The sequence below is a fragment of the Prionailurus viverrinus genome, unplaced genomic scaffold, assembly GCF_022837055.1.
Source record: "Prionailurus viverrinus isolate Anna unplaced genomic scaffold, UM_Priviv_1.0 scaffold_55, whole genome shotgun sequence".
In the NCBI taxonomy this organism is placed as follows: Eukaryota; Metazoa; Chordata; class Mammalia; order Carnivora; family Felidae; genus Prionailurus; species Prionailurus viverrinus.
The window spans coordinates 856,771-884,039 of record NW_025927617.1 but is presented as its reverse complement, the minus strand read 5'-3'; the positions used below and the strand labels follow the sequence as shown (position 1 = coordinate 884,039).

General features: G+C 40.6%; 1 protein-coding gene across 3 annotated transcripts in view; it reads right to left on the bottom strand.

Annotated features, from left to right (window-relative positions):
* The window catches only part of SLC16A2 (solute carrier family 16 member 2), a 154,168-nt gene that overhangs the window by 2,583 nt on the left and 124,316 nt on the right, over positions 1–27,269 (bottom strand). For 2 of the 3 annotated variants that reach the window (XM_047848217.1, XM_047848216.1), the window contains 4 exons: positions 10,748–10,892; positions 6,751–7,201; positions 5,608–5,751; positions 1,580–1,808 (listed from right to left, as the gene is read on the bottom strand). In XM_047848217.1, coding sequence (XP_047704173.1) covers positions 1,580–1,808; positions 5,608–5,751; positions 6,751–7,201; positions 10,748–10,892 — 969 coding nt within the window. The remainder of the gene's footprint in view (positions 1–1,579; positions 1,809–5,607; positions 5,752–6,750; positions 7,202–10,747; positions 10,893–27,269) is intronic. The other variant, XM_047848218.1, reaches the window with a different exon arrangement.

Sequence of the window (27,269 nt, the reverse complement as noted above, 5' to 3'; positions counted from 1 at the left end):
CCCTTTTGCCCAAAGGTGCTGCCTCTTTTAGGGGCCATCACAATGCCTATCCAGTGGATCTTGGCCTGCACTACCTTTACCCAGGATCCCCTCAATTTAAACATTCGCAATGAAAAAAATAAAACCTCTGTTACAAATTCAGGTGGCTCCTCTCTGAGGTAATGGAGTTGCAGGCCCTTGAGGTTAATGCTTATTATGAAAGAGGCTAATGAAGCTTCTCTTGAAGTTCTCCATTTTTTACTTTCATGAAGCTACAGCTTGACTTCCAGTCACTCCTAGGTATGGAGTTAGGAGGGAAGCTAGTTCAAAAGAGTTCCACAGATGGCCAAGTCTTGATTTATAGTGATATACCCTCCACCCCCAACTTAGGCTAGAGTGTTCTTATGGAACAATTCAGCTAAGTTTCTGTTTTCTCTTTCTCTTAAGTGCCCTTTCTCTGAAGTTCCCATTCACCCTAAGGGAAGGCTGTTTGTGTATCCTTCATCCGGTTATAGATATGGTTGGCCCCTCTGGGTTTCTATAGGTTGCTAATAACATGGATATGTTTGGCATGGTATGCAAGTATTCCCCTGCTTACCTTCAGAAGCTAACATGGGGCACCTCACAGGAAAGATGATCACAGAAACACTACTGAGGAAAAGAAAGTAGGCCCTTGGGCTGCTTAGATGGTAAGCAAAATGGAAAGAGATGTGGATTCTGGGATCCACCTCTGGGACTGGGGGCTGGGTAGAGGCTCCCCTCCTTCAGTGAGCCCCATGGCTGTTGCACAAGGGCGTGGGTGGAAGCTTTTGTCACTGTCACACAGCATGACATGCCCTTACAACACCTTGCACACAATTGGTGTTCAAGGGATATTTGTTGAGTTAGCCCAGTTGGATAGCCTAGGAAGGCTAACCCACAAATCAATATTTGCATTAAATCCTAAAGAAAAGAAATGGAATTCTCTTTTCATTGGTTTTCCTTGTTTCCTATGTCCCCTGGGGTATCAACAATGCTCTTTTGGGAGAGTGGAGAAGGAAACTGAGAATACTGAAAGACAGCAAGCCAACACTTTGCCTACTACCTGCTAGAAGTAAGCCTCACTGGCCCAGTCCTAGGATTTGGTTTTAATCAAAGTCTCTTCTACAGGCTTAGTTCAGAAGCCAATAGAGAAGGAGGGGGAGCATCTCTAAGTCTTAATGAAGCCAGGGTCCACTTTCTCTTCTCTTTCTGCCCAACTACCTTGCAAATAATTATTTGCTTATGAAGAGAAAGATAGAAGACACTGAACCAATAGAATGATCAAAAAGCCAAACCCATTTCTCTCTTTACCCTCCTGGAATCATCCAGGCTGTCTAAAATAAACCCCACTGAAACAGAGAGCCATGAACAGCCCATTCCCAAAAAATGAATCCATGCACATATACTGTAGTTAACCTCTTCCAATAATAGAGGTAAGAGGTTTCATACACTTTGACAAGGCTGCTTAAATAGAGAATAAGAGTAAAAAAAGGACTTACAGCAGAGGTACTCAGGATTGCTAGGGCCCAGGGAAGACAGGACTCCCACACTCATGCCCTCCCTGTAGTATCAGCCTCACCTGCAATGGGGGGCCCAGCAATCATCGGCAGGGCCATCATGCCAAGGAGGTAGCCAATTGCCTGTGAGGCCTGCATTGGGCCCACCAGCTCAAATGCGATGGGGGCCATGATGGTGATGAAGAAGCCATCACACAGGCCCAGGAAGAGGCAGACAACGATGAGGCCCCCAAAGCCCCGGCACAGGGGAATCATCATGGACATCAGGCCCAGGAGCAGGAAGGAGATGACCTGGAGGAGCAAGGACCTTAGGTCATGTTGTGCTTGTCAGTCAAGACCACATAGCAAATCATATCTCCTTTCTCAGGGTTTCATTTCTACCATCTATAAATTAGGACAGGGAGTGTCAGCAGAGAAAGCAGTTGAGCTAATTATGTAGGCCCTTTCTAAGTCCTGCACTGAAAGATTCGAAGTTTTTAAGACAGTCCCTACTTAACTGTGATTCCATCAACATTTTTTAAAAAGGTAAGGGGTATGGCCCCACCCTTAAGAAGTTGTCTTTTCACTGGACTCTAAGCTAAAAGAAATTGCTGTTGTTCTGATCTTGTGTTTGGCTGCCCAGGTATTAGGGTCTGGGATCAGATCATGCTGGTGTTCTCAGATCCAAGTAAGGTCTGAGAAGAGGAAGAGAAGGAAATGAGGATAACTTGAATGATGATTAGATGGGGGCATGAATGGAAGGCAGAGCTTTCTGAAATAAGAAAGGACGCAGCGCTCATTTATTGGGTGGCCACTTTTAGAAAACACCTTGTCATGAAGAAGACCATTGGGAGGTTCACCCAGGTTCCTTATGATTTAGGACATGAGACACACCACCCATCTCAGCATGGCTGTGGGGTCCTCTGGACTTGGTTGGGTACCATGAAAAGACAACAAAGGGGACTTTAAGGAGAACCAAGACACTAGGAGGGGGTCTAGGGAGCTGAAACAAGTTCAGGGGCACTGACTAGCCACTGGGCTTTCTTTAGGCTGAGCAAAATGACTCTAAAACAAAGAAGCTGCCTTTCCAGAGGCTGGTTTTTCCCACTCAAAAGAGAGAAGAGAAACTGGAAACACAGTTGGTCTTTTGATTAAGGTCATCTGCAACCTGTGTCAGTGAGCCAGACTGAAGACCTGGGCTGCAGGCAGGGAAATAAACCCCCTCCTCTCACCCACTGTAGCCAGCAGAGCCAGGTCATCGCAGGGTCAGGGGTAAGACCTGATCTGTTTACCAAAGCCTTAACAGGACCCAGGATTTTCTAATGCTTCACACAGGAGGGTAAACTTACCCAGGAAGTGTAAGTGACCACAGAGTAAGGGTAAATCACCAAATCACCACATGGATGGGATAGGAGGGTCAAAGGCTGTTTCAAGCCCTAAAGATTTTGTGTTGTACTGGCAGTGGGTTTGTTAGGTTGATTGGTTGGTTTTCAGAGAGGATAATAAATGTCCTGGACATGCCATGTGAGGAAATCTCTTTGCTAGAAAACTTTTTGAACTTTTGCCTAGGCTGTTTTGGGATAGCTAGGTGGAATCTAGGAATAAGAACCCTGATATTCCAGCTCGTCCTCTAGGAGATTCATGCACAACTAGAAGATAAAACCAGATCCACCTATCAACCAAGCCATAATGGTATGGCAACTAAGAGTTAATAGCGTTATACAACACAGAGGATCCCATTAACTGATTTCTGTCATCTCCAGTTACTACCTATTGTATCTAGCTGCTGCTTAACATCCTCCATGAGGCCTTGAAAAGTTCAGAAATTAAAAATCTCTCTTTAAACTGAGAATCAGACCTCAAGAATTGGCCCAAAGTGAGGTTGTCCTGTAGGCTGTCACCATTTCTTTTCTAGCAGACTGTCAAGGGGAAGTTTGTATATCAGATACATGTGCCTGTCTTTTCCAATAGTAGGAACTACAGGGTCTAGTGGGTATCTCTTCAGAACCTGAAGTTATGTACACTCCTTTCCTCTCCCAAGCCTATACTCCTGTATCTGACCCAGGGAGAAAGGGAGGCAAATTCCTGTGATGGAGTATCTTGAGCAGCTCAAGAGGAGTTTATCCATTGTCTTGTGTTCTTAGCCTGAGACACTTGCCAGAAAGATGTGTTTGGACTCATCTTTCCCTTTCTAGGTCTCAGTTCCTCAATTTGTAAAATGAGGCAGTTGGACTATAATTGATAAAGATATATTTCAGCTATAACATTCTAAGATTATTTTATATTACTCTAAGTGGCAAAGTTGGGTCAAGTAAGACTGGAAAAGGGGAGAGAATGTTGGGTGGGTAGGGGAAGTGATCAGCAGAAGCACTGGGTCCTAAGCCTAGTTCTGCCTCTGACTAGTTAATGCCTCCACCTCCCTTGGAACTTTCTCTACACAATAGACAGCAAAAGCTGCTTGGGCCCTACTTCTCTCCTAGGGACTGTAATGAGAAATGAGCTATATGGCTAGACAGGGGCTGCTCTTTTCCTCAAGATAAAGTCCTGGCCCAATGCCAGCACTGTTAGCATCTTGGAGCTGCTGATACTGACAGGGAAGACATACAGGGGTGGCATGTGGAAGAAGCTGAAAAAGACATACATTCTCCTACACAAAAAGCCACCCAGATAAGGCAATTCCTGATATTTGCCCTGGAATTCAAAATTTCACAACTGGTTTATCTCAATCACAGTCTTTTGAGTTGACTTTGGTCAAGTTACTTATCTCTAGAACATGGCTCTGCCACCCATCACTTAGTATAAAGTGAAATATGAGAAAAGTGCTACATATGAATTCAACTTTGCCATGACTGTCTGTATGTCTTTTTCTCAGTTTCTGTGTAATGAGAGGTTGGACTGGATAAACCACAAGGTCACCCCCAGCTCTGACAAAGAAGATTCACCAGCTTTTGCAAATCTAACACAGAGTTAAACACAACAGAAATCCTTAATCATATTCTTGTCTAAGACATCTTAGAATATTTAGGAAAACACTTGAAGCTGTCAGAAGACAGAGAAATCCCTACTATGAGAATAGTCAGGGCCCTTTGGAAGTGTTTTTAGGGCTTCTCCAGGAGAGTCAGAACTCAACCACCTTCTTAATGGATTATTTGTGACCACATGTTTTGAAGGGCTGATGTTGTCCCTTCACAGGGTTCCACATTTGTGGAAAACATTGTGGTAAACCAAGCTGCAGGAGCAAAAAGCATGAGCAAGGGTCAGAGAGGCATTAGTGCTGCCAGGTAGACAAAGACAGACAGCTTGAGCAGTAGTCCCAAGCAAGACCAGAGCTCAGTTCACACAGAAACTGCCCGCAATATGATGCACTGTGTTACTGTCCAAAGGATTAAAATCTTGCATGGTTATAACAGCTTTTTACTTCCCAAATCCTGGTTACACCTATATTTCTTTTGATCCTCCTCTGTAAGGTAAGAGAGGAAGGGCAAGAATTATTCTTATTGTACAAATGAGGAAAGTGAGGCCCAGAGAGGGGAAGTAAGGTTGTGTTTTCTGGCACTATTTTTGCGTCCATCAAGAGGATAATATTTGAGAGCCAATGCTTGGTGCAAGTAACTCTGGAAATGTAAGAAGTGATTGACTTGGTCCTGCTGGCTTAGAGGAGAGAAACACTGGGCCACAGAGTACTATAGATGCCCAAGACCTTCCAAGAGAGTATGGAGTAGCAAGGAGATCAGTCCTCAATGGGAGTCAGCATCTAACTCCTAGCCTCAGGTTTCCTATTTCAGATGGAAGAACCATTATTAATAAACACTTTCTTGTAAGTGTTCTTATAGGTTCGATTTACACAGTGCTCTCACTGGATACTTACTCCATCTTGATGAAGGAGGCAGAACAAAGATGACTGTCTTCATTTGAAAGCCAAGCAAACTGAGGCTTGGAGAATTTGATTGACTTTCCCATGCTGAACAACAAGCTTGTGTCAGAGCTGGCGCCAAGGGCATAGTAATGATACAACCTACCATTCTATCCCAAAGGCTGGGGGTAACCTAGCATCTGTGGCAGGCTTTTCCTCCACACACCACTCTGATCAGGGAAAGGTGGTAACACTCACCTGCAAGTAGATCTTCTTAAGTCCAGGAATGGAGTCACTGACACGGCCCGATACAAGACGCCCAAGGCCTGAGGTAGCCCCAATACACACCAAGAGCACCCAGGTCTGCTTGATTTCCAAGAATTCCTCTTCCACATATTTCATCTGAAAAGCATAACACCAGGACCCTCAAGGACAGGGGGAAGAAAAGGAGCTGACTGGTTAACTGTTGGTATATCCAGAACACTCTACTGCTTGCTTTCCTGGACCACAGCAAGAGCTCCCTTCCCTTCAACCCCCTCCTTTGTAGCCCTAGATCCAGAACAAGCTTTCTGGCTACTTCTAATTGCTTAAAAGGCTTCATATCCCTTGGCTTTTTGGATTCTGGGCTTCTGAGCAACAGCGAAGGGGAGTGGGTATCTCCAAGCCCTGGCTTGAAGGACAGAATACAGCCTTAACAACTAAGAAAACCCAAGGGCTCCCCCCAACTCTCCCCGTTCCCTGACCCAGAATTGATACCCTGGGGCAACAGCAGGTCACCAGGGGAGAGAACTAACTTCCATGTAAAATTTCCAGACATGTGTTTTAAGAAACACAAGACCTATGGAAGATAATAGCTGGACTATAACCAACAGTTCTATGGTAGTATAATTTGGGTGGATAATGGTTAAATGAAGCTAAGTGGGTTTCTTTTACTGCTTGATTTTTTGGTACCTTTAAAAGATTGTGACAATACGAAGCTAGAGAGATTGATTATACGTTGTTTCCTAAACAAATCATTTGACCACAAAGACCAGCATTCCACAGAACACACTCTTAGAAAACCCTGTCCTTGGGTCATCTCAGCCAGTCTTCTCAATCCCAATGATGCTTATCTTCTCTTGAAAATCTATCTAGATTTATCAAGGGGGAAAAATCTATCTAGATTTATCAAGGGGGAAACAGGCATGGACTTTCCCTTTATGAATTCTACCCATTTCCCATTGAGATCTTCCCTCAGTCTGTGTTCTTTCCCACTTTGGGTCTCTTCAAACACTGTTTTGTCTCTTTTACCGAAGGTCCCAGCTCTGCCCTTCTAGTGTCCTCCACCTCTATTCTCTGGACTTCAGGCAGGCCAAGGGCAGCTTCCTAGAGGTAAGGTGGGCCCGCCCTAATATTCCTTACCAGGTGTACATAGGGAACGAAGTAGCCAAGGGCAGCAGCAGCAATCCCGAAGGCCCAGATGCGGTAGGTACGTTGGCGGAACACTCGCATGTTGAAGTACTTTCTAAGCTGAGCCAGGATGCGTTGGCACAGGGTGTGGACACCTCTCTTGTTTGGGGTGTCCTGAGAACTGGGTAGGAGTGGCCGGTAGGTGAGTGAAAGCAGGGTAAGAATAAACATGAAGGTACTCAGCACCTGGAAGGTTTGGGCGAGCTTGATCTTAGCCCCCAGTGTTTTGATGAGAAGAGGAAAGGATATGGAGAAGATGCTACTTCCAGCAGACACCACACCATTGGCCAAACCCAGGCGGCGTTGGAAGTAGTGGCCGAGGATGACGAGAGATGGCTGAAAGGCGAAGGAACAGCCACAACCAAAGAGAATCCCATAGGTGAAATAACGCAGGCTTAATGAGCTGTGGGAGAAACACCAAGAACTATTCTCAGCAGCCTGACCAGGAATCTGTCTGCCCTTTCCCTTCACCCTCCTGAGACCTGCATACCCCCACCCTTAACCCACAGCCCCACTTACCACTTACCCTCAGAAAAGACAAGGAACAGGACTTAATGCAGATAGGGAGACAGAGACTCAGAGAACTAATTCACCCAATGTAGCATAACAGGATCAGGAAACTTGGACTTGACTCTTTGTCTGTATGACTCTAGTTTGAATCATAGTACCCAATCAGAGAGAATCGTTGAAAAGAATGCCAGAATCAACCTATGCAATGGCTTGATAAGAGACTATAAGGAGTAAGACAGGGCCTTAGAACAGTTTCACCTACTGCTCACCTAGACACCATGGGTAAGCTGATAGCCAAAGCTTTATCCCAAGTAACAAAAGTCTGCAAGAAGCCAAGATCCTGGAAAGTCAAGATCCTCCATGGGACTCTACTACCATTTTCCATGGTAGGGGCCCTTAATATTTCAGAAAATGGCTGAGAGACACCTTATCTCCAACCCTGCCCAAGGTCTGGATATCCCATGACCCTTTACTATAGGTCCTAGATGATCTCCCTGGGGATCCTGAAGTAAGGAGTCCCTTTAACTTCCAGAGCCTTGTTCCTGTTGCTGGACATGATATAGATTAGCCTCTCAGAGTAGCCTAGTTGCTTGATGGGAAGTGGAGCCTCAAAGAAGTTGTGGGCCTGGCCAAGTAAGATAGGTTCTGGCTTAAAACTCTTATGTTCTGCTGTGGCCATAAGCCTCTGTAACAGAAGGCAAAGTTTCAAAAGAGTAAAGGCCATGGGAAGGTTACCTTGGCCAGCCATCTGCCCTTAGACAATATTCGCACAACCTAATGAAGAATTTTGTTTTCTTTTTGAAGACTCCACATATTTTACAACAGATCTTATCTGACCGCTTAATTAACTAATACTCTCTATGGTCAAACGGTTGGTCCCCGTAGATGGACCCAGTCCTTATACTAAAGCACTAGGTCTATGCTGCAGAGATGATGTATTAACACTCAACAGTTGTAAGACAACTGCATCACCATTGCTTTTCTTTGTTTTTAAGTTTTTATTTAAATTCCAGTTAACAGTATAATATTAGTTTTGGGTGTACAATATAGTGATTCAACACTTCCATATAACACCCAATGCTCATAACAACAAGTGCATTCCTTAATCATCACCTATTTAACTGATCCCCTGAACAACTTCTCCTCTAGTAACCATCAATTTGGTCTCTGTAGTTTAGAGTCTGTTTCTTGGTTTGCCTCTCTCCCTCTTTTTTTCCCACCTTTGCTCATGTTTTTTTTGTTTGTTTGTTTCTTAAATTCCACATATGGGTGAAATCATATGGTATTTGTCTTTCTCTGACTGACTTATTTCACTTAGCATAGTATTCTCTAGTTCCAACCATGTCATTACAAATGGCAAGGTTGCTTCTAATCTGCTTACATTCACTGGATATGAGCAAAAGCTTCGGTTTCAAAAGTGTTGCCTCCACTTGGAATACATAGCTAAACTAACTGCTCCTCTTCTGTCAGATTTTTTGGGATTGGCTTGGTCTGGGGACCTTGTGTAAGGTAGAGGAGTTAGGAAGGTCTAAAGTAGACCTTCAAGGAGAGGGCAAGTGGGGGCAAAACATGGGATTTGGTTCAGAGTGCTATCTGATGGATCTGTTTCTAGCTGGGCCTCAAGGAAGGAAGGAAGCCCCTGAATAGGCTTGACAAGGCATCTCCAGCCCTGTCTGCACTCTGTCCCACCTCATGTCATCCAATGGAACTCAGAGCCCGAATTCAGACAACAGGAGGGATGACTTGGAGCTCTAGTCACAAGCAGAACCACTTTCCCAACAGACATGAAGCCATTCAGAAAGATTCTTGGCTCTAAAGATGTTCTTACAGAAAAGGCAAAGGGGGTGGGGAAGGGCTTAGGGGCTGGAAAATAGAATGCCTACTCCAATGTGCCTAAAGAAGAATGCCAGAAAAAAATACATCTAAGCTCTTTCCCCTCCTATAACCGAGCTCACGTGTATTTGAAGAGAAGTGGGATCCGTATGTTGCTAATTTGTTTATACTTTGCTCAGCTCAACCTTAAAAAACAGACCTCTGCTGTGTAGTTCCGAGACTGGAGCCACTTCTGAGGCCTAGCTCCTTCCCTCAAGGGGCCAGGCACCAGCTTACTGAGGGCAAATGAGGCCAACCACCAGAGGGATCCTGAAAGGGCTTGGAGCTGCTGCCATAGGAGGGCTGAGCACATTCCAAGCAGAACATGGTTTTCCCCTCCTCTGTCCCAATTAGATGGGATGAAGCCAAGAAATCATTGTAGGTCATATACAAGCTCTGCTGGAGGGTAGGCTGAGTAGCCAGAAATGCTCAAGTCATAAGGAAAGCTGGATCCCCCTCAGAGGGCCCAGTTGTGGCAGAACACAATTATCATTCTCCACTCTGAGTGGAACCTTAGGCCTAGAGAGCATAACCTTCTCTGGTGAGCCAAGCTCAGAAAACAAGTCTCTGACAAGTTACCCATGTCTCCATGCCAGCATTTTCATATACCAGCCCAGGCAGATTGGAAGTAGGAGGTATAATAACTTCCAAAGCATCTTTGGCTGAAAGCCAACAGACTTCTTTAGGAATTCCATATTCCTCAGGCCATGGTGGAGGGTTTTTACTTCTCCCCTCGCCTGCAGACATGATCCTGCAGGATTGGCAGAAAGAAACCAGAACATTAACTTATAGCCTGCTTCTTGCCTGATACTACCAAGTTTTGCCAGTAGGACCAACTGCACTGGAGTTTGAGGTTAGCCTAGGCCTAGCTGGGTAGCTGGGTGCTAGGTCTATACCCCAGTGGGAGATTCTGCTAAACATCCTTTCTTATGCCCAAGACATGATTTTTTTTTCTTTCCCAAATTATCCATAAATTGGCAGCCAAAAATACCTGGAAAGGAGCCAGAAATGCTAAACAGCCTTGGGCTCAGCTGACTTCTTTTTCAATATAAGATTCCCTCAGGAATCCTGTAATGGTAGGTGTTTCACATGGATTCACTCCAGAAGCTCATTTCCAGGAAGGCAAGTGAGGTCATGCGTTGTGTGGCACATGGAAGGGGGAATAGAATGGCAGAGCTGGAAGAGACCTGAAAAGACCATCTGGTCTAACTCCCTCATGTTACAGATATAGAAACTGAGGCCCAGATAGGGGAATGGTACTAATATATTGTTCCATAGCCATTTAGTGGCCCAAAGTGGACTTAGGCCCAGTTTCATGAACTCTCAAGCTTAGGCTCCACCTACCACTTTGGAACTCTTGGGTCCTCTTTTGGGGATATTATATATCAATGTGTCCTGGAGAACCTACCTAGATGAATCCCATTGTACAATGATTCTCAGGAGCAGAGTCTTGAGAACTCTACATGGAAAGGACCACAGAGGATTGTTCAATGAGTATCCCTAGTTGAAGCCCAGAAAGAAGCCAACCTTCAGCCTTGGGCAAATGGCCAGCAACTCCTAGCCTTACCTTGTGAAGGAGCTGGTATGGAGGCCTATGAAAGCGACAGCAGCCCCTGCAGTTGCTGTGATTCGGCAGCCCAAACGATCAGTGAATATACTCACAATGGGAGAACAGAAGAAGATCATGCCCATTGAGAGGGCTCCTACCCAGGCTGCAGAGAAAAGAAGCACAAAGACAACTTAACTTAATGTGGTACCTGGTGGTGCAGCTGGTATCTCAGTTCTTCTCTGACCTTTCACAGGGGTCATTGCATTGGCCTCATTGCCATCTTTCTAGTCCCTAATGGTCAGAGAAGTTAGGTGATTTTCAAAGCACTTGTAGCAGGGCAATGTGGGAACCAGGAGTCTAGTTAATAAACATACCCAGAGTTTCAGAGCTGGGGCAGAGGGCCTTTAGAGATCAAGTCTATGGTGGGACCTTCTAGCTAGCCACCATATGGCTGCACTCCATTTCTCCACCACTTTGGTCAAACACTTTGGTATGACCATATGACTGAATTCTGACCAATACAGTATGGATAAAAGTGATACACAGAACTTCCAGGCCTGGACCATAAAAAAACTCCCATGATATTTCTGCTTTCCTGTGAGCTACAACTGCAAAGTCATCTTGCAAGCCATGTATTAAGACTGGAAGAACTGCCATCAGTTCTGTCTGGGTCCCTAGATAATTACATGGAGCAAAATTCTCTCTCTAATCTGTAACCCCTTCCATGAATATTGCATAGGAAATAAACAGGGGTGTCTGGGTGGCTCAGTTGGTTAAGTGTCTGACTTAGGCTCAGGTCATGATCTAATGGTCCATGAGTTTGAGCCCTGCATCAGGCTCTGTGCTGATAGCTCAGAGCCTGGAGCCTGATTCAGATTCTGTGTTTCCCTCGCTCTCTGCCCCTCCCACACTCATGCTCTTTCTCTCTTTCTGTCTCAAAAATAAATAAACATTAAAAATTTTTTAAATAAAAAATTTTAAAAAGAAACAAACTTCTTGTCACTGAATTTTTGAGGGCCATTTGTTAAAGCAATGAAACCAACATAAACTAAAACAAAGAGATTCCTCCACTACCATTTTACTGATAAAGAAATAGGCCCATAAATGTGAAGGGACTTGACAAAAATCACACAGCAAGTTAGTGGCAGATCTGGGACTCAAACCCAACTCTCCTCATTCCTAGTCCAAAGTTCATTGTATTATGTCTTCTATGGGGATGAATAAAGCTTCCCATAATTGGAGGTGTGCAAGCAGATGCTAGATATAAAACAGGGATTTAAGAATTGGTATCATATTTGGACTAGCCAGCATTTTAGGCCCTTCTGGGCATGCTGAGCCAAATTTATAGCCTTGAGCATTGTTCCACTTGGCTTCAGGGCCAAGGAGTATAGGAATTAATTAAGCCTTGAGGAGCTAAAGTAAGGCTTGTGTTGGGCATTGGAACAGTCCTGTAAAGATGCTAAGACTAAGGAGCAGGGAAGTCCACAAAGGCCTCCTCAAATTGTATGAGGACATAGGGCAGATTTAGGAGCCACCCAGAGATTTCTAAGGACACTGTTCAAGAGGTCATGCAACCCTCATGCTGAAATCCTTCATCAGAGCCCATGTTTGGCAAATCCCTGACTCTAAGCTCAAATAAAAAGAGTTTATTATGTTTATAAATGCTCTCAAGTGTCCATAACAATCCTCAACAGGAAGGAAGAAATTTACCCTTTTACTTAGATTCTTCTAGTCCACTTCCCTTTGCTTAGCCCTCAGAAAGCTCAAGTTTTTTTTTCTTTTAAAGCTGTTATCAAGTTTCTTCTTTGGCCTCTTTTCTAGTCTAAGTAATATTAGTTTCCTTAATTTCTTCCCTTAGCTTCTATTTCTAACTCTGTAATTACTTTCAGAGCTCTCGTCTGACCATTTTCCAAATCATCATCATCATCATCATCATCTAAAAGCATTCATTGAGGAGAGCCTGGGTGATTCAGTCAGTTGAGCACCCAACTCTTGACTTTGGCTCAGGTCATGATCCCAGGGTTGTGGAATTGAGCCCTGCATTGGGCTCTGCACTGGGTATGGAGCCTGCTTGATTCTCTCTTACTCTTCCCCTCTCCCCAACTCTCTCTCTCTCTCTCTCTCTCTCTCTCAAAACAAAAAATAAAAAAACAACCATTCATTATCACCTGAGCATGGTGCCAGGCCAGCTTCTGGCTGTCTTCAGTTGTATAACCCCAAGTCAGTCAGAGAAGTGCAGTTTGAGTTTGGTCAGGGCTAGTTCACCATCTGTGTCTCTTATCTCAGTGCCTAATTGGTTGCTCAGATTTCCATTGGGAATCTTTGCTTTCCAGGGCACTAACGTGAGTCCTAGATGCCTGGCTTCAAAAGTACTGGCCTGGGACAGCAGGAAACCTGAAGTCTCTCATCACAATTTTACCTCTTGCTGTGCAATTTCACTTCTTATCAGCTGTGGGACCTTGAGCAAGTCACACAGCACTTCTCTAATCCTCAGTTTTCTCATCTGCAAAATAAGGATTAAAATTCCCCATGTGCCTTCCTCCAAGTTTTCTTTTTTTTTTAATTTTTTTAACGTTTATTTATTTTTGAGACAGAGAGAGACAGAGCATGAACGGGGGAGGGGCAGAGAGAGAGGGAGACACAGAATCGGAAGCAGGCTCCAGGCTCTGAGCCGTCAGCCCAGAGCCCGACGCGGGGCTCGAACTCGTGGATGGCGAGATCGTGACCTGAGCTGAAGTCGGACGCTTAACCGACTGCGCCACCCAGGCGCCCCCTGAGTTTTCTTTTTTTTAATGCTTACTTATTCTTCTTTTTCAATATATGAAATTTATTGTCAAATTGGTTTCCATAGAACACCCACTGCTCATCCCAAAATATGCCCTCTTCAATACCCATCACCCACCCTCCCCTCCCTCCCACCCACATCAACCCTCAGTTTGTTCTCAGTTTTTAAGAGTCTCTTATGCTTTGGCTCTCTCCCACTCTAACCTCTTTTTCTTCCCTTCCCTTCCCCCATGTGTTTCTGTTAAGTTTCTCAGGATCCACATAAGAGTGAAACCATATGGTATCTGTCTTTCTCTGTATGGCTTATTTCACTTAGCATATCTACCCTATGACCCAGCAGTAACACTGCTAGGAATTTACCCAAGGGATACAGGAGTACTGATGCATAGGGGCACTTGTACCCCAATGTTTATAGCAGCACTCTCAACAATAGCCAAATTATGGAAAGAGCCTAAATGTCCATCAACTGATGAATGGATAAAGAAATTGTGGTTTATATACACAATGGAGTACTACGTGGCAATGAGAAAGAATGAAATATGGCCCTTTGTAGCAACGTGGATGGAACTGGAGAGTGTAATGCTAAATGCTTATTTATTCTTGAGAGAGACAGAGCACAAACAGGGGAGGGGCAGAGAGAGAGGGAGTCACAAAATCTGAAGCAGGCTCCAGGTTCCAAGCTGTCAGCACAGAGCCCAACGCAGGGCTTGAACCCACGAACTGTGAGATCATGACCTGAGCCAAAGTTGGGCACTTAACTGACTGAGCCACCCAGGCGTCCCCAAGTTTTCTTTTAAATAATAATCAGAGGTGGGGCACCTGGGTGGCTCAGTCGGTTGAGCATCCAACTTCAACTCAGGTCATGATCTGATGGTTTGTGGGTTTGAGCCCTGCAACGGGCTCTGTGCTGACAACTCAGAGCCTGGAGCCTGCTTTGGATTCTGTGTCTCCCTGTCTCGCTGCCCCTCCCTTGCTCATGCTCCGTCTCTCTTTCTCTCTCTCAAAAATAAATGAATATTAACAAAAATAAATAATAAGAGATAATCATATTTAAGAGAGCTTTATAAATACCAATAGTCACACCATATACAAAAATTAATACAAATGGATCATAGGCTTATATGTAAAGCTTAAAACTAAAAAACTTACAGAACAAAGTATAGGAGAAAATCTTTCTGACCTTTAATTAGGCAAAGATTTCACAGATATTAACAAAAAGTATGATCCATAAAAGAAAAACATTGATACATCAGACTTTATCAAAATTTAAAACTTCTGATAAATACTGTTATCAAAGTGTAAAAAGCAAGCCACAGGCTGGGGAAAATATTTACAGCACATAGATATGATAAGAGACTGGTATCCAGAACACAGTGTTGACTCTCACAACTCAACAATAAAGCAAGCAATCCAGGTTAAAACATGAGGGAAAGATTTCAACAGACATTTCACACATATAAACACACACACACACACACACACACACACACACAATGAATGTCAATTAAGCACGTGAAAATATGCTCAATATCATTAATCATTCAAGAAATGCATATTAAAGCCACAGTGAGACACCGCTACATACCCACTAAAAAGGCTTTTAAGAAATTGCAATACCTAGTACTGGGGAGGATGTAGAGGAACTGGAAATCTCATGCACTGCTGGTGGGAATGCAGAATAGTATACCAACTTTGGAAAACAGTTTGGAAGATTCTTATAAAGTTAAACATGCAATTGCCACATAAGCTTGAAATACCACTCCTAGGTATTTACCCAAAATAAATGAAAACTTATGTCCACAGAGAAACCTATGCCTAGATGTTTATGGTAGCCTTTTTTATAACTGCCAAAACTTGGCAATAACTCAAAATGTACTTCAACTGGTAAATGGATAAATAAGTGGGTAATACATTAATACAGTGGAATACAACTTTGCAATAAACAGGAATGAACTACTGATACCAGTAACAACTTCAACAATTCTCAAAGACATTACAGTAAGTGAAAGAAGCTAGACACAAATGATTTTATTTACATAAAATTCTGGAAAAGACAAAATTATGGGGACAGAAAAACAGATCAGTGGGTACCAGGAGGAAGGATGGGTGTAGGGAGAGGATTCATTACAGGAGAGCAGGAGGGAACTTTCTGGAGTGATGAAATGTTATATATCTTAATGTGGTGATGATATTCTTTTGTCAAAATTCATAGAACTTAGCACATAAAAAGAGTGAATATTACCATATGTAAATTATAGCTCAATAAATCTGATGTTATAAAAAAAAGGAGAGGGGGCAGAGAAGTAGAAAGTGCCAACGGGAGGTCTCATTTATGATGTATGTATTTTATTCTGGCAGGATTTTCCCAAAAAGCATAGTTCAAGTATATTGTCAAAGAGGAAAAAATTATGTATAGTCACCAAATCATCTTCCTGACATTTAACCAACTAGAACTCACCATTATTCACCATTGTTTGACCTTTCTGAATATTTACAGTACAACTAAAACTGATGATTGGGCTTGAAGGTAACTTTTGTACAAAGAAAATTTAAATTATATTTGATATAGAATTTTTTGGTTAATGACATGTATCCATAATTATGGTATCATACAGAATATTTTCACTACAAATCCTGTACTCCACCTATTCATCCTGCCTCACCCTTCCAACCTCTGGCAACCACTGACCTTTTTACTGTCTTCATAGTTTTGCATTTTCCAGAATGTTATATAGTTGGAGTCATATAGTGTGTAGCCTTTTCAGATTGGCTTCTTTCACTTAGTAATTTGCATCTAAGCTTCCTCCATGTCTTTTCATGGCTTAATAGCTCATTTCTTTTTAGCACTGAATAATATTCCATTGTCTGGATGTACCAAAGTTTATCAACTCACCTACAGAAGGACAACTTGCTTGCTTCCACATTTTGGCAATTATGAATAAATCTGCTATAAACATTTGTGTGCAAATTTTTGTGTAGACAAACATTTTTGACATATTTGGTTAAATACTAGGGAACACAATTGCTAGATCATGTTCAATTTTTTTTAATGTTTATTTTTGAGAGAGAGACAGAGCATGAGTTGGTGAGGGGCAGAGAGTGAGGGAGATACAGAATCCAAAGCAGGCTCCAGGCTCTGTGTCAGCACAGAGCCTGATGTGGGGCTTGAACCCATGAACTGTGAGATCATGACCTATGCTGAAGTCAGATACTTAACCGACTGAACCACCCAGGTGCCCCTATCCAGTACTATTTTAAATAAGAGCGGTGGGAATGAAAAAAAAAAGAGTGGTGAGAATGGACATCCCTGTCTTCTTCCTGACCATAGAGGAAAAACTTTCACTTTTTCCCCATTGAGGATTATGTTAGCTGTGGGGTTTTCATATATGACCTTTGTTATGTTGAGATATGCTCCCTCTAAATCTACTTTGTTGAGTGTTTTTATCATGAATGGATGTTGTACTTTATCAAATGCCATTTCTGCATCTATTAAAATCATCACATGGTACTTATCCTTTCTCTTATTAATGTGCTGTATCACGTTGATGTGTGAATATTGAACCACCTTTGAAACCCAGAAATAAATCCCACTTCGTCATGGTGAATGATTCCTTCAATGTTGTTGGATTTAGTTTGCTAGTATTTTATTGAGGATTTTTGCATCCATGTTCAGGGATATTGGCCTGTAGTTCTCTTTTTTATCCATGTCTTTATCTGATTTTGGTATCAGGTAATGCTGGCCTCATGGAATAAATTTAGAAGTTTTACTTCCAGTTCTATTTTTTTGGAATAGTTTGAGAAGAACATGTATTAACTCTTCTTTAAAAGTTTGGTAGAATTCACCTGTGAAACCATCTGGTCCTGGACTTTTTGTTGAGAGATTTTGATGACTGATTCAATTTCTTTTCAGGTTATTGGTTTCTTCAAGTTTTTTTATTTTTCTTCCTCTTTCAGCTTTGGTAGTTTATATGTTCCTAGGAATTTATCCATTTCTTTCAGGTTGTTTAATTTGTCGGCATACAGTTTTTCATAATATTCTCTTATAATTGTTTGGATTTCTGTGTTGTTGGTTGTTCTTTCTCCTCTCTCATTTGTGATCTTATTAATTTGGGTCCTTTCTCTTTTCTTTTTTGATAAGTCTTGCTAGGGGTTTATCAATTTTTTCAATGTTTTCAAAGAACCAGTTCCTGATTTCTTTGACCTGTTCTATTGTTTTCTTAGTCTCTTTATCATTTATTTCTGCTCTCGTATTTATTATTTCCTTCCTTCTGCTGCCTTTAGGCTTCATTTAATGTTATTTTTCTAGCTTCTTTAGGTGTAAGGTTAGATTGTTTATTTGAGACTTTTCTTGTTTCTTGTTATAGGCCTGTATTGCTATACACTTCCCTCTTAGGACCACTTTTGCTACATCCCAAAGGTTTTGGACCATTTTGTTTTCCTTTTCATTTGTTTCCATGTATTTTTTTAATTTCTTCTTTGATTTCCTGGTTGATCCATTCATTTTTTAGTAGCATATTGTTTAACCACCATGTATTTATGGTCTTTCCAGATTTTTCTTGTGGTTCTAGAAGTCACCGTGTTGTGGTCAGAAAAGTTGCATGGTGCAACTTCAATCTTCTTATATTTTTTGAAACCTGTCTTGGGGCCTAATATGTGATCTATTCTGGATAATGTTTCATGTGCACTTGAAAAAAATGTGTGTTCTGCTGTTTTAGGATGAAAGGTTTTGAATGCATCTGTTAAATCCATCTGGTCCAGTGTGTCATTTCAAACCATTGTTTCCTTGTTTATTTTCTGTTTAGATGATCTGTCCTTTGAGGTATGTGGGGTATTAAAGCCCCCTATAATTTTTGTATTATTATCAATTAGTTCTTTTGTGTTTCTCATTAATTGTTTTATATATTTGAGTGCTCCATGTTGGGTGCATAAATATTTACAGTTGTTAGATCTTTTTGGATTGTCCACTTTATGATGACATAGTGCCCTTCTCTGTCTCTTGATACAGTCTTTGTTTTAATGCTACTTTTCTTTGTATTAAGTTTATTTATTTTGAGAAAGAGTGTGAGTAGGGAAGGGGCAGAGAGAGAAGGAGAGAGAGAATCTCAAGCAGGTTCCATGCTGTCAGTGTGGAGCCCTGACACATCTCGATCCCATGAACCATGAGATCATGACCTGAGTTGAAATCAAGAGTCGGGCATTTAACCAATAGAGCTACCCAGGTGCTCCTTACATTCTTTGTTTTAAAGTCTAGTTTATTAGATATAAGTATTGCTATTCTGGCTTTCTTTTAACCTCCTTTCATTTGATAAATTTTTCTCTATCCCCTCACTTTCATTCAGCAGGTGTCTTTAGCTCTGAAATGAGTCTCTTGTAGGCAGTGTAGAGATGGTCTTTTTTTTTTATCCATTCTGACACCCTATGTCTTTTGATTTAAGTGTTTAGTCCACTTACATCCACAGTAATTATTGATAGATACATATTTATTGCCATTTTATTACTTGTTTTCTTGGTTTTTTTTCCCCTAAGATTTTCTCTGATCCTTTCTTGCCTTTGTCACTTTTGGTTTTTCTTTTACCTTCAAAGAGTCCCTTTTAATATTTCTTGCATGACTGGTTTAGTGGTCACAAACTCTTTTAGTTTTTGTTTATGTGGGAGACTCTTTATCTCTCCTCTTCTGGATGATATCCTTGCTGGATAGAGTATTTTTGGCTGCAGATTTTTCCCATTCAGCATTTCGAATATATCATGCCACTCCCTTCTGACTTGCCAAGAGTCTGTTGAGAAGTCCCTAGCTAGCCTTATGGGTTCTCTGTTGTGAATTAAGGCCTTTTTTCCTGCTGCTTTTAGGATTTTTCTTTACCACGATATTTTGCCAATTTAATTACAATATGTCTTGGTGTTGGCCTGCTTTTTTTTTTTTTTTTTTTTTTTAATGGGAGTCCTCTGTGCCTCCTTGACCTGGACATCTGTTTCCTTCCCTAGATTAGGGGAGTTTTCAGCTATTATTTCTTCAAATAAATTGTCTGCCCCCTTTTCTCTTTTTCTTCTGAGATCCTATAATACAAATGTTATTACTTTTGATGGAGTCACTGAGTTGCCTAGGTCTATTCTTGTGTTGCATAATTCTTCTTTCTCTCTTTGGTTTAGATTCCTCACTTTCCATTACTTTGTCGTCTAGGTCACTAATTCATTCTTCTGCTTCTTCCAGCCTACTGTTCATTGCATAAAGCCTGTTTCCAATCTCATTTATTGCACTCTTCATCTCAGATTCTTTTTAACTCTTTTATCTCTGTGGTAAGGGTCTCATTGATATCTTCTATTATTTTCTCAAGTCCAGTGAGTATCCTTGTGATTGTTGCTTTAAATTCTCCATCAGGAAGGTTACTTATATCTCTTTCGCTTAGATTTCTGTCTGTAGACTCATTTGTTCTTTCATTTGGGATAAATCCCTCTTTCTTTGCATTTTGTCAAAATCTCTGCCTTCTTCTCTATATTAGAAAAGGCAGTTATGTCTCCTATTTCTGAAATTAATGGCCTTATGAAGAAGAGGTCATTCGTTCCCAGGACCTGGTGCTTCAGGAAGTGTCTCTGGTGTACACTGCATACCCTCTGCTGTTGTGTTTTGACTGCTCTGTCCTCAGGCCAGTCATCTGCAGAGGTTCTCCTTGCCTGTTGTGGGCAGTATTTGGTCTCTGGCCTGAATGTGGCACGTTTTAACTAGATGCCCTCCGGTCTGCTTGTGATATTAGACCGGACACTTCCTCTACCAGAACTGAGGCCCTGCAAAACTCTCTGGTTAAGAGACATAGTGTGGGCAGGGGTTTGTGCTAGTCTTCTGGGGAAGGGGCCTGCTACACTGGGACTGAGGCAAGTGTGACTGAGAAGGGCAATCCCACCAGAGCACATGGGTGGTGGGGCTTGGTGTATGCAAGTTTGGCAGCCAGTGTCAGCATGGTGCTGTTTCCCACAGGTGGCTCTGTGTTTAATCTGAGGGGCAGGAGAGGGAGTAACTTACTAGCTCCTTAGGTGTCTCCATGAATGCTGCCTCTCAGGGACTGTTCCAAGAAGAGTGAATAATCTCCCCACTGTGTACCCCAGGCACTCTTCAGATTGCTATTTCCACACTGCCTATCCCCAGTTGTTTGCCTGCCTTTTCTTCAGGAGCAGTGCATTGCCCTCCTTGCTCTATCTTAGCCGAGTCCATTGGCTCAGCTTAAAACTCCAGACTTTAAGTCCCACTGACTGCAGAGACTTACAAAATTCAGCCCCTTTTTTCCATGACAATGGCTTTGGGGAAACATTCTCCTTGTGCATTCCCTTGTCTGCTCCTCTCTTTCTTGCCTTTCTCTATGACCATGGCTCCCTCCCTCTCAGCATCTGTGATCCATTTCTCCTCTAAACCACATTTCCACACTTCCTACCTTCTTCAGTGTGGCCTCTTCTCTTCCTTAAGTTGTGGAGTTCTTTCTTTTGGTCTTCAGGTCAATTTCTGAGGAATTTAGGATAATTTGATAGTTATTTAGTTGTGTTCATGGGACAAGGTGAACCTAGGGCTGCCTATTCCACCACCATTAACCTGTGAGATCTGTGTGTTTTCTTTGATAGTTTCTGTTTATCTTTGGCCCATTTTTTAGTTTGGTTGTTCATTTTCTTATTGTTGAGTTTTAAGAGTAATTTTTATATTTTGAATAATAGTCTTTTATCAGGTATATATTTTGCAAATATTTTCTCCCAGTCTGTGGCTTACTTTCTCATTCCTTTGCCATTTTCTCTCACAGAACAGAATGTTTTAATTTAATGAAGTTCAAATTATGAATTATTCATGGATTGTACCTTTGGTGTCATTTCTAAGAAGTCATTGTCCTACCCAAGCTCTTTTAGGTTTTTTTCATACGCTATTTTCTAGGAGTTTTATAGTGTTGTATTTTATATTTATGTCTGTGATCCATTCTGAGTTAATTTTTGAAGGTTGTAAAGTCTGTGTCTAGATTCATTTTTTGCATGTGGATGCCCAGTTGTTCCAGCACCATTTGTTGAAAAAGAAAACTGTCTTTGTTCTATTGTATTGCCCTTGCTTCTTTGTCTTAGTTGGCTATATTTATGTGGATCTATTTCTGTGCTCTCTATTCTCTTCCACTGATCTATTTGTATATCCTTTCATCAATCCTACAGTGTCTTGAATATTGTAGCTTTAAAGTAATCCTTGAAGTTGGATAGTGACATCCTCTAACTTTGTTCACTTCCTCTATTATTGCATTGGCTATTTGGAATATTTTGCCTCTCCATGTAAAGTTTAGGTTCATTTTGTTGATATCCACAAAATACCTAACTTGAATTTTTATTGGGATTGTGTTGAACCTATATATCAATTTGGGAAGAATTGAGTCTTCCTATGCATGAACATTTATTTAGTTCTTTTTTTATTCATTATTCAGAGTTTTGTAGTTTTCATCATATACACTTTGTATGTATTTTGTTAGATTTATACCTATTTCATTTTGGGGGTTCTAATATAAATATATTCACTTTTTCAAAGTTTATTTATTTATTTTGAGAGAGAGAGAGAGCGAGAGCGAGCAGGGAAGGGGCAGAGAGAGGGAGAGACAGAATTCCAACCAGGGGTCATGCTGTCAGCACAGAGCCTGATGCAGGGCTTAAACTCATGAATCGAGATCATGACCTGAGCCAAGATCAAGAGTTGGATGCTTAACTGACTGAACCACCCAGATGCCCCTAAATGGTAATCATTTTTAAATCTCAAATTCTGCTTGTTCATTACTGATATATAGGAAAGCAATTGACTTTTGTATATTAACTTTGTATCCTGCAAACTTGCTATAATCACTTATTAGTTCCAGGAGTTTTTTGTTGGTTCTTTCAGATTTTCTACATAGATTATCATGCCATCTGTGAACAAGAACAGTTTTATGTCTTCTTTCTTTTTAAAAAACATGTGTTTTTTTTTTTATCAGAGAGAGAGTGCAAGTGGGGGAGGGGCAGAGAGAGAGGGAGACTCAGAATCTGAGGCAGGCTCCAGGCTCCAAGCTGGCAGCACAGAGCCCAATGTGAGGCTCAAACTCAGGAATGGAGAGATCATGACCTGAGCCAAAGTCGGATGCCCAACTGACTGAGCCACCCAGGCACCCTTATATCTTCTTTCTTAATCTATATTCCTGTTATTTCCTTTTCTTGCATTATTACATTATCTAAAACTTCCAGTATGATATTGAATGAGAGTGGTAAGAGGTGATACCTTTGCCTTACCTGATCTTAGTAGGAAAGCTTCAAGTTTATCATCATTAAGTATGATGTTAGCTGTAGGTTTTTTAATACAGATTTTTAAAAGATAAGTTTGTTTTGATTTCTTTTAAACTTTTAAATTTTTAAATAATTATAAATTCACAGGAAATAGCCAAGATAATCCAGAGAACTCTTGTGGATACTTCACCCAATGCCCCCCCAATGGTTACATCTTATGTAACTATACTAAAATATCAAAACCAGGAAATTTACATTGGTACATTATGTGTATAGTTTTATGTCATTTTATTATACGTGTAGATTCATGTAACCACCACTTCAATCAAGATGCAGAACTGTTCCATCACCACAAACATCTCCTTTGTGCTACTCCTTCATAGTCACACTCAGTCCACTTTCCTACTATTCCTGGGCAACCACCAATTTGTTTCACATCTCTATAATATTATTTTCATAAAGTTACATAAATAGACTCATAAAGTATATGACCTCTGAAAATTGCCTTTTTTTCACCCAGTATAATTCCCTGGAGATACATATTTGCAGTGAGTTTTTTGTAAACAGCATATAGTTCGGACATGTTTTTTGTTTTTTCTATCCACTCTACTAATCTCTGTCTTTTACTTGATGTGTTTAGAACATTCACAATGGACATAATCATTGATATGTACAGTCATTTAATTTTTGTTTTCTGTTCCCTCTGTTTTCCCTTCTTCTATTTCCCTTTTCCCCACCTGCCTGAAGTTTCTTTTAACAGTTTTTAGAATTCCATTTTGATTTATCTATAGTGCTTTTGAGTGTCTCCTTTTGTATATATTTTAGTGGTTGCTCTAGCTATTATATTACATGTATATACCTTATCAGTTTACTGATGTTGACATTTCACAAGTTTGAGTGGAATGTAATAACCTAACTTCCTTCATGTCCTTTCACTCGCCCTCATTTATAATAAAATTGTCTTAAATGTTTGTTTTATATACATTGATAACCACATCAGGAATCAATATAATTTTGGGGTCAACTGTTAAACATAATTTAGATAACACCAAAGAAGGAAAGTCTATTGTATGTATCCATAATTTTACTTTTTGTTTTCTCGCCCTTCTTCATGTTTCAAAGCTCCTTCTTTTATTGTTTCCTTTCTATTTAAAGAACTTCCTTTGGCCATTCATTCAGGGTCAGTTTGCTAGTGACAAATTCTCTTAGTTTTCATTCATCTAAGAATATCTTGATTTCCCCTTCATTCCTAAATGATATTTTCATTAGATATGCAGTTCCGGGTTTACAAATTTTTTCTTTCAGCACTTGAAACATGTGCCACTTCTTCCTTCTGCCCTTTATGGTTTCTGATAAGAAATCCACTGTCATATTTGAATGTTTTTCCTCCTTGGTTAAGGTGTCATTTCTCTTTCACTGTTTTCAAGAGTATTTTGTGTGTTTAGATTTAAGAAGTTTGATTATGATATATCTTAGCATAAATTTCTTTGAGTTCATTCTCTTTGGGATTCACTCAACTTCTTGATACTGTAGGTTTGTCTTTTCCTAATTTGGAAAATTTTTAGTCACTACTTCTTTGAGTACTTTTTCAGCCCCATCTCCTTTCTCCTTTCCATCCAGGACTCCTCTGATGACAAGAATGTTGCATTTTTTGTTAGAGTCCCACAGTTCCTTGAGGCTCTGTTCATTTTTTTTCAGTTTTTTTTTCTCTCTGTTGTTCAGACTTGATAATTTTTATCATTCATTCTATCTTCAAGTTCACTGATTATTTCCTCTGTCCTCTCTATTCTTTCATGGAGCCTATCCAATGAGGCTCTTACTATCATTATTTCAGTTGTATTTTTTCATTCTAAAATGTCCCTTTGTTTCTTCTTTATATTTTATATTTATTTGCTGAGACAGTATTTTTTTCATTTGTTTCAAGTATTGTAGTTGCTCATTGAAGCATTTTTAAGATGGTTGCTTTATATATCTTTGTCAAATAATTCCAACATCTGTGTCACCTTGGTGCTGGCGTTAGTTAACTATCTTTTCTCATTGAAGTTGAGATTTCCCCAGACTTTGCTGTGACAAGTGGTTTTCTCTCCTAGACATTTTGGATATTATAAGACTCTGGATCTTATTTAAATCTTGTGTTTTAGCAAGCCTACTATGACACTGTGCCAGTAAGGCACCACTTCATTATTGCTAGATGGGGTAGAAAAGATGGGGGTGGAAGTCTAGGTTTCTTGTTTAGCCTCCATTGATACCCTGTGAAGGATGGATGCCTTGTTACTGCTGAGCAGGGGTTGGTGTTCAAGATCCCCACTGGACCTCCTCTGATATTTTCCTGGATAAGAGGGGTAGTGATTGCTCATTATTTCCCACATTGCTTTAACTGATGCTATAATGAACATTGTTAAAAGATAGGCCTTCACTGACACACCTTGGCATCTCTCCAGGAGTGGGGAGAGAGTCAAAGGTTAAAGTCTGGAAGGATGAAAGTCCAGGCTCCCTCTATTGATGCAATGGGGGAGAAGTAGGCCTTCTTTCCACTGAGATGGAATGAAATTCTTAGCTCTCCACTCGGTTTTCTTTGATACTACTTAAGCATGGCGGGGGTAGTTTGGGGCACCTTGTTACAATTGGGTGAGTGTAGAAGTCTAGGCTCCCCACTAGGACTTTGCTGACAAAAGTCAGATGAATTTTTTTCCCCATGGTGTTTGGCTGGAGCAGAGTGGTTATTTAAAAGTGTTCTAAAATAAATAAATAAATAAATAAATAAATAAATAAATAAATAAAAGTGTTCTGTCTTGCTGTGCTACCCCTTTCCTGGTCGTTTAGCTAGAAAAATCAGGGTTTTCTAGCGGCTTATCCACTGGTACTTCTGGGTTGTTGGCTTTTTCAGTTCCAGGTCTAAGATATATGTGGCAAAATAAAAACTGTTTCATTCACTGCTGTGTTGTTCCTTGGGTCCTGAGGTCCCTGGCCCATCAACTTCTCTCTACCTTTCAGCCTTTTATATTTGCTTTGTATACAGTGCCCAGTGTTTTTAGCCATACTTCATGGGAGGAATATGGAAAAGTACCTTGATATAGTTTTTAATGCTAAATGTATATTATAAAAAATTAAGCCATCCATATATGATATTCATGTATTCAACAGTTATTTAACATCCTCTCTGGCGCAAACACATGGCTATAAGGACACTGAGATTGATAAATGAGTGACATATGGTTCTTGCCTTCAAGGATCTCACTGTAGAATAGGGAACATTTAAAAAAAAATAAGGCATTACAAAATATAAATTCCATGGTTCAAGACTAGAGTAAAAATTTCTATTTATAGATTTTCAGGCAAGTCAGACATTCCAAGTGAAAGAAAAATTGCTATATTAAGGGAAAGAAAGGTAATCTAATAGCTAGATTAATAACTGAAAAAGAATAGTATGATACAAGAGATATGTATTTGAAGGATTGATAGAAGTAAAGGTTTTTCAGAAGAAACTTAGAAAAAGAAAAATAATCAAGGGGTGACTATATTTAAAAAAGAACCCATAATCATTATAATAATGATGATGATTGGATGCTATTGGTTATCCTTTATCTTCCTTGAACTCAGTTTCCTTTTTTGGCAAATATGAAGCATGGGCAAAGGTTTTCTAGAACTTTTGATAGTACTTGGACTCAAAGCTAGGGAATTTTTATGTTCCCCATATTACTCTTGCTCATGTATAAGACAAAGAGATTTCAATGAAGCAACTGACACCTGCGACTGTTGTGAAACATGAAAAGTATAGGCATACCTTATTTCATTGTGCTTCACTTTATTGTGCTTCACAGACATTGAGGGATTTTTCTTACAAGTTGGAGGTTTGTGGCAACCCTTCAGTGAACAAGTCTATTGGCATCATTTCTTCAAAAGGATTTGCTCACATTATGCCTGTGTGTCACATTTTGGGAATTCTTGCAATATTTCAAAATTTTTAATTATTATTGTATTTGTTATGATGATTTGTGATCGGTGACCTTTGGTGTTAACTATTGTAATTGGGGCACCATGAACTGTGTCCATATAAGATTGCAAACTTAATGGATACATGTTGTGTGTGCTCTGATTGCTCCACCAACCATCTCTCTCCCCTTCCTCAGGCCTCTTTATTCTCTGAGACACAACAATATTGAAATTAGGCCAGTTAATAACCGTACAATGACTTTTAAGTATTCAAGTGAAATGAAGAGTTGCATGTCTCTCACTTTAAATCAAAAGCTAGAATGTATTGTGTTTAGTGAGGAAGGCATGTTAAAAGCTGAGAGGCTGAAAGCTAGGCTTTTTCTACTAAACAGTCAAGTTGTGAATGTAAAGGAAAAGTTATTGAAAGAAATTAAAGGTGCTACTCCAGTGAACACACAAATGATAAGAAAGTGAAACAGCTTTATTGATGATATGGAGAAAGTTTTAGTGGTCTGGATAGAAGATCAAGCCAGCCCCAATATTCCCTTAAGCCAAAGCCTAATCC